General features: G+C 39.2%; 1 protein-coding gene across 1 annotated transcript in view; it reads right to left on the reverse strand.

Moving 5' to 3' along the window:
• Positions 1 to 10,985, reverse strand: part of cnpy3 (canopy FGF signaling regulator 3) — a 29,307-nt gene extending 18,322 nt beyond the window's left edge. The window contains exons 1-3 of the mRNA XM_061710237.1: positions 10,719 to 10,985; positions 5,824 to 5,950; positions 3,594 to 3,690 (exon numbers count right to left, since the gene is read on the reverse strand). Coding sequence (XP_061566221.1) covers positions 3,594 to 3,690; positions 5,824 to 5,950; positions 10,719 to 10,854 — 360 coding nt within the window. The 5' untranslated portion in view covers positions 10,855 to 10,985. The remainder of the gene's footprint in view (positions 1 to 3,593; positions 3,691 to 5,823; positions 5,951 to 10,718) is intronic.
• Between the last annotated feature and the right edge of the window lie 861 nt (positions 10,986 to 11,846).

Raw genomic sequence — 11,846 nt, forward strand, 5'->3', positions numbered from 1 at the left:
ATTCCCATTTTAATTAATTAATGATGTATTTATTTATTTAATTTTGGCACAAAAAATCCTCCCCAGTGTGGAGTTGCTCTCAGTACGGTGATTTCTCCTCCAGACCCCGGGCCCAGCCGTCTACGGAGCTGTAGACCCGTATATTTCCAGGAGGAAACCTCCCCAGTTCAGCATGAGGGGCAGACTTCCTCCTCTGGACTGCCCAAAGACACCGGGTCCAGGGGCGCACCATCCTGAGCGTGTAAGCAGCATTTCAGTTGATCAGAAACTCCTTGAATGTTCAACTTTTGTTCATGTATCAACATTTTTTTTTTTCCATTTTAGGTAAACTTCACAAGACCAAAAGCTCCAAGCTTTACTTTTGGACTGCGTCATTCTCCGCACATCTGCCCATTTACCAATAAATGTCAAAAAATAAATCAGCCAACCTCTTAAAACGACTGCCTTAATCGTTATTTATTGCTCCTTTTCTCTTAAGTTACAGCCTGGATCAGTTTTGACAATAAGTAAAAAATCCCATTGTAATATGTTTCTTTTTGAAGCACAGATCTTTTTATCCTTTTATTTTCCTCATCGTCGAATGAAAAAACTAGGGGTTCTCAAGTTTCAGATCTATTTGCATGTCTTAAATCCATTTTGCCAATTATAAGTAACTTATGTAATATGAATAAATACATGTTTCATTAAGTAGTGAGTGGGTATAAAGTAATGAAGATAAATTATAAATAAATGTATAAATGATATGATGTTCTATTTGCATGATACAATTAAAATCACGTATCACCTAAAATGGTCTGTTATTGTGTTTAAAAATTATGTAAATATTAAACTGCCATGGTGAGATATTTTTTTATGTTTCAAATGTAATTTACACCCAAGAGTACAATTACTTCAGTTCAACTGTTACAAAAAAGTTAAAGTGTTAAAAAAAGTGAAGTTAAGTGAATATTCAATTTTCAATGTCAATTCAATTTTGATATGCATGTTTCAAATTAACCAAAACACATGCTTAAGATAGCTGAAAGTAAAATAAAAAAGCAAATGTGAAACACAGAATGGCTCGCCGAAATTTATTTAAATTAATTGTTATATGTAAAGAACGTCCGCCAAGGTTGCCCCCCTACATTTTTAACACACCAGATCTGGCCCCCTTTGCAAAAAGTTTGGACACCCCTGACCTAAAGGCTTCTTGCACGATTTTGGTATTCTTTTAAGATAATCACATTTCCCGCTATAAAGGGTCTGCAGTGACGTCACTTCTCCACTGGACCAGCCCCCTTACTCGCACTGAGTGGGAAAACATCAATAGTGGTTTAAAATGAAGGCATCCGATTGGTTCTTTCCCTTCCTGCCAAGCCTCTGGTCTTCTGACCAATCCGAGCCATTCGGTGCGCAAATAACTGATTGGTTACAGTTTTTACAGGATTACAGCTTTCAGAGAGGATTGATTTTTTTCTTTCCTTTTTCTGAACACATTATTCACTGGCTACTCTCAGGATGGAAGGACCATTTCACCCAGTATAACAATCAATGTTTTTAAATACGATTGCAATTAATACCTTTAATCTTGGGTAAGACGTGAAGAAAAGTGTACACAGTAAGTTGTGTCATCAGCATGCAGAGTGATAAATAAGTGAAAATGAACCAATTTATAGTTGCATAGTTATGCGCCGAAAATGTTTTAAAAATAACTAGCAAATAAAAATGTGTTCCCGATCATGACGCAGCACCAACGTTGGATGGAATGAACGACAACTTGAAATGTCTTCATAGTGTTGACTTCAACAAATCTGAGTCGCATAAAGCTGAGTTTCTTTAACAAGTCGCCTTTTTCCAAGAAATTGCCCCGAGTCTCATTAATACGTCGTTCCAAGATGCATTTTCTTGGGTTAATCAGTACACAGAGTACAAGGTGAAATCAGGCGGTATTTGGTCGTCAACACCAGCCTCACTCACTGTACAACGTGATACAGACCATTCACATCTGCAATGGCAGGTATTTCAGGTAAATAAATCAGTTATTTGTTTCATTTTATGTTGTATGTGAATGTTTTATATACTATAGTGTTTTGTTTTTGTATAAAAATGACTAATAAAGATCTAATCTAATCTTTTTCCATGATTCTTTCCACTATCTTTTGTCCAAGACGACCAAAAACCTTAACAGAGCATCATTCTTGGCCCAGAAGGGTCCAAAGCTTGTTGGATAACACAGTGATTATTTGCATTTCCTCTGGAAAGTCAATCGGTCCATGACACCCCAAAACAAAGATGATTTAGTCTTCGAAGAAGAGACGTGGAAGCAACTGATGTTTGCGACTGCCACCACTGCCGTTGCAAAAATCTTCAAGAGAAGACGCCAGTGAACGATCATTCAAACAGTCAACGACATCACATCCAGTGATGTTGGAGGTTTTTGCAACATTTGATAGTTTTTTTTCAAATTCGAGGTTTTTGCTAAAAACATGCCAGAAACTAGGGAAAAAAAAGTGTTTGTCATATAGATTTTTATGATACAGCTAAGTGGGACATTTCCCAAACCGAGACCCCTCATGTTCTGCAGCTGGTCCAGATTGGAGTCCTGGCCTGTGGCCCTTCGCTTCATATTTTCCCCTCCTTTCTCCGCACCTACTTCCTGTCTAACTACTGTCACTAAAAGGCTGCTAACGCTACAAAAACGTCATAAAAAACATTGCTGCATCTTTGTGGATAGATGCTTGTAGTGAGACGTCAAAAAATGCACGATGTTGACAACAACATGTAACTGACAGTTTATTCATTACAACAAATGACAAAGGATCAGCGACCGTGAAATGTGTAGGGCCGTCCCGAGTACTATGGGATGGGATCCAGAGCTTTGGTATATATATATATATATATATATATATATATATATATATATATATATATATATATATATATATATATATATATATACATACATACATACATACCAGGGGTCGGCAACCCAAAATGTTGAAAGAGCCATATTGGATCAAAAACACAAAAAAAAAATATGTCTGGATCCATAAAAAAAAAAAAGTCTTGTATCATCCTTAGAATGAAGACAACACATGCTGCATGTATCTATATTAGTTATAACTGGGGGAAGATTTTTTTTTTCATTATGCACTTCGAGAAAAAAGTCGAAATGTTGAGAAAAAAGTCAAAATGTCGAGATTAATGTTGAAGTACAATCTCGAAAAAAAGTTGAAATGTCGAGAAAAAAGTCGAAATGTCGAGAAAAAAGTCGAAATGTCGAGATTAAAAAGGAAGCTGCTGGTGTCGTTTTCCAATGCCCTTCTAGCTAGTTAATGCGGGTTACCATAAATACATGACGTTATTGTGAGTATCATTTGTTTTAGCATACATTTTTATCCATGATCCACACACGCACACACACACGCACACCCCGATGTGGGGAGAGGGGCGACCACGCCCACTTAGGAGACAGGAAGTGTATACCATTTCATACCATTTGCAGAAAGGGTAATGCGTGATCTTCTGTATAGAGTATCTTTGGTAGAGCAGAACAAACACCCCCCTTTAACCACGCCCCCTCTCAGCCTGAGCTCCGGACGCTGCAGACTGACCTTGGCGAAGCGGTTGCTGCCCGTCCTCTCTTTGTGCAGGTTGTAACCCAGCAGCCTCTGACACACGTTCTCCACGACCTCGATGAACCGCAGATCTCTGCAGAGACACGGGAACAAGGACTTTTACAATAACAACAATAAAAACAACAACAACGACAATAAAAATCTTAAAAGTCATGCAAATTACAAATTCAGTTTGTGGATGCAGAAAAGACGGGACGAAGTTCAGAGTCTCACAAATGAAAATCTGCATCATGACACAGCAAAAATATCGTATCACGATTTAAAAAAAATAAAAATCACAGTTTCAATTTAATCACGATCTTAGGCCCGGTTTACACAGAGCAAAAACCGTGGTGTTTTCATGCGTTTTGGCCGTTCGTTTACACGAAAACGAAGCTCAAAGTCACCAAAAACCTTCATTTCTGAAAACTCCGGCCAAAGTGGAGATTTGCAAAAACTCCGTCTTCACGTTTGCTTGTAAACGGAGGGAAACTGACATTTAGGCTTCAGAACGTCACATTATGAGACAGAAACGTCACCAGCGTCATGTGTGACACCTGTGTTTACAATTAGTTTGGCCACCGTCAATATTTTCTTGTATTTTACCTGTTTTATATTCTAAAGTCACACTTAAAAGTAACTCCACTTCTCTGTCACTCCAAACGAAAGACTCTCGTTCATCTTGGAAGTAACTGGAAGTTACTCGTGTCATTTGTTGACGTTTTTTTCCAGGATTCTGATTGGCTAGCATGACTTTATGCTTCTCGTTACACTGCCCCCTGTAGGTTTGGATGCTCATAGCACCTTAACAGTGTATTTATGCGAGGTCGTGTAAATTATGGTATTTTTCAAAACGTAGATGGGGAAATATATGTTTTTGTAAATACCCAGCTATGTGTAAACGTGGCCTAAAATTGACAAAAAAAAAAACAGACAATACATGTTGCCGAGGGTGATAATAATTTAAAGAGACTATTAAAATTGGGTTTAGAGCCGTCCAACACATTATTAAAAACTATCTTTTTAAATCTTGACTGATTGTAGTTGTTTCAATATTTCACGTTTTGTCAGTTTTCATGTTTTTCCAATTTTTTTTTTCCATTCTTATTATTTTCATTCTGTTCAGTATTCCAACTTTCTAGAAACCTGGTTTGTGTAGAAAATCTTACCTTCAAGCTCATTAAAGTAAAGATTTAATTGCACTCTGACGGCTGAATTAACTTTAAACCTTCTGAATTTTTACCAGAACTTCTTTATTTTTGTAAAATATTTACGTCTGGGCCGCTCGTACCGCGGGTCGGCTACATAAGCCGGCGTTTGAACCCTCGTTTTTGTACCGTCTTTAACGGTACCATGTCATTGGAGATAAAAGGTAACAGCTTCTGTTCCCTCTTTCCATCGCTTGCTTGACTTGGTCTCACGCTGCTGCTTCGTCTTCATGTAAACTTTCACGATCTAATATCGTCATATCGCCCACCCGTAAGCTAACATTTAGCTCTTAGCTTGGTTGTATTTTATTTTTTTTGATTGTTCCTATTTATCCTCCTTTTTATCTATTAGTGGCTGTAAAGCACTTTGGTACACCGGAAGGCCGTTGGAAAGTGCTTTATAAATAAATACATTAAATTAACTCTTGTTATTACTATTATTTGCATAAAATGAACAGAATAGTAAAATAATCTCTTCTGATGAAAACACACTTCCTGTCAGTACGAGCACTTTCAAAATAAAAGAGGTTAAAAACTAGAAAATGGCAGATTTCAAACACATGGAAGTATAAAGTCCTCATAAAACAGGGCTGAAAAGACGTCATTTATTCATTTATTTATTTATTCATTAGCGTGAATAAATATTCAAATTGATGTGAAATCTTTTTTTTTTTTTTTTTCCTTCCATAAAATAATTGATTTGATGTTTCAGGGTTCAGGTTTAACTCGTCCGTGTCGCTGCAACCAGGTTCAGCTTCGAGTTTAACTCAGATTTAACTGGTTTACAGCCGAAACGCAGGAGTTTAACCACTTTAACCGGCAGGCTGAACCGGAGCACAACGACTGTACAAACACACGACGGCTGTGAGGTTAAATATGCAACACTTGATGCTCTGAAACTGCTAAAATCTGTGGTTTAAACATCTCAACATGAACACCCAGAAACCAGCAGACAGGTCCAGAACCAGATCCAGGTTTCACTTCAGCGTCGATGATAAAAAAGCTCCACATGAACTTACGACTTGACGTATTTGATGGGCGGCGCCCCCTTCCCGTCTATGAAGTTGTAGTTGCTGTCGATGACGGCTTTGGTCTTCCCCGTCTCCTGGAACGCCGACTTCATCTCGATGCTGACGAACTTGCAGACTGCAGAGAGGAAACGCAGTGATGTCATAGTGATGTCATAAACGTGTTGTACATGAGCCGCGCCACCAGGGGGAGCTGCAGCACCGACGAGCGTAAAGAGTCGTGTTTGTTGACGTATTTCAGTGTCAGATCTTGTAAAAATAAAAAGGTAAGAGATTATGATTCAGGACTACTGGCCCACCTCCGGGACTACTGGCCCACCTCCAGTAGAACAGACACATTTGGACTTAATCTGGGCCACTTTTGGTCCTTAAGGTTCAGTTACGACACCGTGATGTGGGCCAGAGGTCACCGGCAGGGCCCGACTTGGGTGTCTACATGTGTTGTATCCTCCAGATGTGTCCAGAGGTGATGGTTCCGGCCTGACATGCCTGATGTGGACCATATTTAACCACCTAGAGGAAAATTAATTCTGTGGTCGAGTCTGGCAGGTTCGGCCGCCACCCTCACCCCAAGCATTCCTGTCCAGTCTCCCATTCTGGTCGGGAAACTACCGTATTTTACCCCTCTGTCCCACCATTAGGGATGGGCGGTATGGACTCCTTCCTTCCTTCCTTCCTTCCTTCCTTCCTTCCTTCCTTCCTTCCTTCCTTCCTTCCTTCCTTCCTTCCTTCCTTCCTTCCTTCCTTCCTTCCTTCCTTCCTTCCTTCCTTCCTTCCTTCCTTCCTTCCTTCCTTCCTTCCTTCCTTCCTTCCTTCCTTCCTTCCTTCCTTCCTTCCTTCCTTCCTTCCTTCCTTCCTTCCTTCCTTCCTTCCTTCCTTCCTTCCTTCCTTCCTTCCTTCCTTCCTTCCTTCCTTCCTTCCTTCCTTCCTTCCTTCCTTCCTTCCTTCCTTCCTTCCTTCCTTCCTTCCTTCCTTCCTTCCTTCCTTCCTTCCTTCCTTCCTTCCTTCCTTCCTTCCTTCCTTCCTTCCTTCCTTCCTTCCTTCCTTCCTTCCTTCCTTCCTTCCTTCCTTCCTTCCTTCCTTCCTTCCTTCCTTCCTTCCTTCCTTCCTTCCTTCCTTCCTTCCTTCCTTCCTTCCTTCCTTCCTTCCTTCCTTCCTTCCTTCCTTCCTTCCTTCCTTCCTTCCTTCCTTCCTTCCTTCCTTCCTTCCTTCCTTCCTTCCTTCCTTCCTTCCTTCCTTCCTTCCTTCCTTCCTTCCTTCCTTCCTTCCTTCCTTCCTTCCTTCCTTCCTTCCTTCCTTCCTTCCTTCCTTCCTTCCTTCCTTCCTTCCTTCCTTCCTTCCTTCCTTCCTCTCGTATTAGTATTTTCCCGTAAAATTCCCGTTTTATAATATAATCATTTTTCTGAATTGTCATTACAGTTCTCGCGAGGTTAGTGGCGACAACGAGAACAAACTAGGAACAACAAATCAGAGATGGATGGATGTAAAAAGAGAGAAGACATTTCTGCCAGAAAAGCGAATACTTGGTGTAATTATCTTTAAAAATGGGAAACCGAATTTACTTTCCTAAAGAGGATGAGGAACAGTTACCCGTTCTGAGATATATGTAACTGTGATTTTAGTGTCTCACGGGGGAAGGACCGTCTGTGTCATCAGTCATTAATGCCAGAGAGCCACATGAGTGAAAATGAAAAATCAAAAGAAAATGTAAATGTTTCACTTGAAGACAATCGATATGTATATAAACTGAAAATATTTAAAATAAATAAATGTGCTTTAATTCCCTTTTGTGTTTTCACTGAGGCTCTATTATGGGAATTACATACATAGGAATGTCCACAGCATTTCAGTGTCAACGAAGGTCTGATTATCAGATTCTGAACATAATTCAAGTTTGTAAGTAGTTGACAGGTAGATATTTTGGATTTCTCGTAAATCTATCTTAAAATGTAATACTGGACCTCGGTTGGGCTGGTGGTGGAGAATTTCCCTTATTTTTAAATCCAAAACATTTTAATTTCCAATACAGTTGATTTTAAGAAAATACTTAGAAGAGCTGTAATGCAGAAAGAGGTTGTTGTAGAATGTGACTAATGTTTTTGTCAGTTAATTGTAATCTGTTAGGAGTTATGAATGTTGGATTTTCTTTATACTTTTTTGGTTTAATCAAATTAGTGTGCTGAGTGAGGTTATCATTACTATATTGATATATGTTTTATCTTTGTTTACTTTTGTATGAATTTTATGTCTGTTATATTTTAATTTATCATTCTTTGTCATGTAGGATAATAGTTCTGGTTCTATTTCCTTTGGTAGATGTGTGAATGTATATATTATATTTGTTCTTTAATTGTTTTTTTTGCGTATTTTTTTTTAAATTGCATTGTAATTTTTAATTGACCCCAGGAACAATAGTCGCTGCTGAGGCAGTGACTAATGGGGATCTCCAGAATTCTAACCAAAACCAAGAGGTATGAACACATCCTTCCTGTTTTGTCCTCTCTTCACTGGCTCCCTGTTAAACAAAGAGAAGATTTTAAAGTACTTCTTATTGTCTTCAAATCTATGAATGGCTTAGCTCCCTCCTACATAGTTGACATGCTCACTGAATACATACCGGACAGATCCCTTAGATCATCAAATAAGAGTCTCCTCATCATTAGAGCTGGGTATCATCACTGACCTCCCGATACGATACGATTCCGATACACTAGGTCCCAAGACGATACGATTTCCGATACGATTCGATATGGATATTCTGGTTACAATAAGGGAATAACATGATCCTTCCACGCGCCACTTCCGGCCAGAGAAACCCCACCCTGCCTGGTGAAAAGAAGCAGCCTGCTCACTCCTCAAGTAAGGAGGAGACTTGAGCTCAGTGCAGGGCCTCCCGGGGTTGGTAGATGGAGCAATGCCCAGGACTGACTTAGGTAGGAGCACTGGGTGATAAAATGGGGGAAAAAAATCGGGATTAAAAAAAAATAAAAAAAATAAAAAAAATAAAAATTAAATCGATACTTGGATTTATGTATCGATAATCGTTCCTACACATGCATATCGATACCCACCCCTACTCATCATCCCTAGAATTCACACTAGATCTGCTCATGGTGCTTTCAGTCACTACGGTCCCACTCTCCGCAGGAACTAAGGTCTCCTCCAACAGTGCCCTCTTTCAAAAGCAGACTAAAAACGTACGTTTTTGCACAGGCGTTTGAGTAAACTCTACATCAGGGGTCTCCAACTCCGGTCCTGGATCCACCTATCCAGCATGTTTTAGGTGTGTCCCTGCCAGTGTTGGGTGTAACGCGTTACAAAGTAACGCGTTACAAAGTAACGCGTTACTGTAACGAGATTACATTCGCCAGTAACGCAGTAGTGTACCGCGTTACAGTTGTAATTTGGGTAATCCCGTTATAGTTACTCTAAGACAAGAAAAAATACGTTACTTTAGTTACTTTAAGCTTTTCAACTACATTTAGAACGGGAAAACAGAAAAGAAAATCAAACTTACCTTTCATGCGTCTTCACCATGGATGTCTTCACGCGTTGCGCTGCAACACTTGTCTGACTTGAGGCTGATTTATGGTTCCACGTTGAATCGACGCAGAGCCTACGGCGTAGGGTACGCGGTGACACACACCGTACGGTGCGCGTCGCCGCATACTCTACGCCGTAAGTTCTGCGTTGGTGTAACGCAGAACCATAAATCAGCCTTTAACGTGATTTTACGGGATTTTATGGGATTTTACGGGATTTCTGGTGCTGATCTGGGCACTGCAGTAATAAGGTTCCAACTACAGGACTGTCTCAGAAAACTAGAATATTGTGATAAAGTTCTTTATTTTCTGTTATGCAATTAAAAAAAACAAAAATGTCATCCATTCGGGATTCATTACAAATCAACGGAAATATTGCAAGCCTTTTATTATTTTAATATTGCTGATTATGGTTTACAGTTTAAGATTAAGATTCCCAGAATATTCACATTTTTTGAGATAGGATATTTGAGTTTTCTTAAGCTGTAAACCATGATCAGCAATATTAAAATAATAAAAGGCTTGCAATACTTCAGTTGATTTGTAAAGAATCCAGAATGGATGACATTTTTGTTTTTGTAATTGCATTACAGAAAATCACAATATTCTAATGTTCTGAGACAGTCCTGTAAATGTTGTTCATTGGCAATCGAGTTATGGTGCAGCTCATGATATTGCGGAGTAATCCAAAAGTAATGTAACTAGTATTGTAACTAGTTACTTTCAGCAACCAGTAACTAAGTAGTGTAAGGGATTACTTGTTTTAAAAGTAACTAGTAATATGTAATGGATTACTTTTTTTGAGTAACTACCCCAACACTGGTCCCTGCATGAACACACCTGATTCGTCATTGACTTGTCATCAAGGTCTGGACACTTCTGTTGTTGACACAGCTCCTTGTATCATGGTGTGCTGAAGCAGGGAAAGATCTAAAACATGCTGGATAGGTGCTCTCCCGCAGGACCAGGGTCGGAGACCCCTGCTCTACATGGTTGGCTGCGTGATAGCACTTTTGTTAAAATTGAATTATTGTTGTTATTTTTCTCTTGACATCCTTTTGTCTGTTTCTGTTATTGTAAACCTGTAATTGTGTTTGTTTGTTTATGTATATGAGCACATTGAGTCCATGCTCATCATGTGAAATGTGCTTTATAAATAAATGTTCCTTAGCCTAAAGGACCCGCATCCTCCTAGTGATGCTGCGGGATGCGGTTGCTAGGCGACCAGAGAGGAGATTACAGCGAGGTTAAGCCGGGGCCTGTGATGCTGCCCGGCCCTCTGAACGTCCTTTACAGCCCCAGACTCTGGTGGATAAACAAATAAAGGAGAAGTTGAGCCGCTACCTTCACATTTGTTGGGGAGATGGACCCACTCGTCGTCCCCCGCGGCCGCTCCAACCGCTCCAGCTGCTCCGGCCGCTCCGGCCGCTCCGGCCGGCGACGCCAGCAGCAGAAACGACACGTACGCCGCTAGAATCATCCCGCCTCCGCGTTGAGACTCTTCACTCCGCCGTGAAAACTGGTTTTAAGCGAGAAAAACAGCCCGCGACGACCCGAAAATCTGCAGCTTTCACATCCTCCTCGGAGCTTCACAGGTGTTTGATACGAGACTTCCGCTGTGGGCGTCACACTTCCCGCCGCCGCAGCCAATCAGAGGAGGAGAAGTGGCAGCAGCGGAACCAATCAGAAACAGGGGGACGGCAGGGGGCGTGGCTAAACAAGACACGTCACTCTGTGCTCATTTTTGGAGGAGGTTCGCCATGAAATATTTCAAATTATTTTGGAAGGATGTTATTGTTTTGTTTTGTGTTTTTGACCATGTTACGATTAGAACAAAGCCAAAATAAACATTTATTATTAATTTGTTGATTATCCTTGCGAAATTCCACATCCACAAATCCAATTCTTACACAAAAAACCCTCTTTTTTTACTTTTCATTGTGAATTAAATCAGGCTTTCTGTTATAATTTCACCCCCCTGGCTGGTTATAATGTGTTGTGCTTTTTGTTTAATTTTTTATCTGAGTTATACTCTTTATATGTTATAATTCAACGTGAAATTGCATAATGTGAAGATTTGTTATCATTGTACTTTTTGCAAATGTTAAATAAAAAAAAGGTTTAGCCATGAAATATGATTATACAAATAATAACAACAATAATAATAATAATAATAACAATATTTATTATTAATAATAATATTAATATTATATATATATATATATACACACACACATATATATATATATATATATATATATATATATATATATATACACACACACATATATATATATATATATATATATATATATATATATATATATATATATATATATATATATATATATATATATATATATATATATATATATATATATATAAACTGTGTGTGTAGATGGATGGATTCAAATCCAGCATCAGAATGATTTAAAAAAAAAAGGGATTTCAGTGACTTTGACCATAGATTGG

Source organism: Cololabis saira, chromosome 20 (assembly GCF_033807715.1).
Source record: "Cololabis saira isolate AMF1-May2022 chromosome 20, fColSai1.1, whole genome shotgun sequence".
In the NCBI taxonomy this organism is placed as follows: domain Eukaryota; kingdom Metazoa; phylum Chordata; class Actinopteri; order Beloniformes; family Belonidae; genus Cololabis; species Cololabis saira.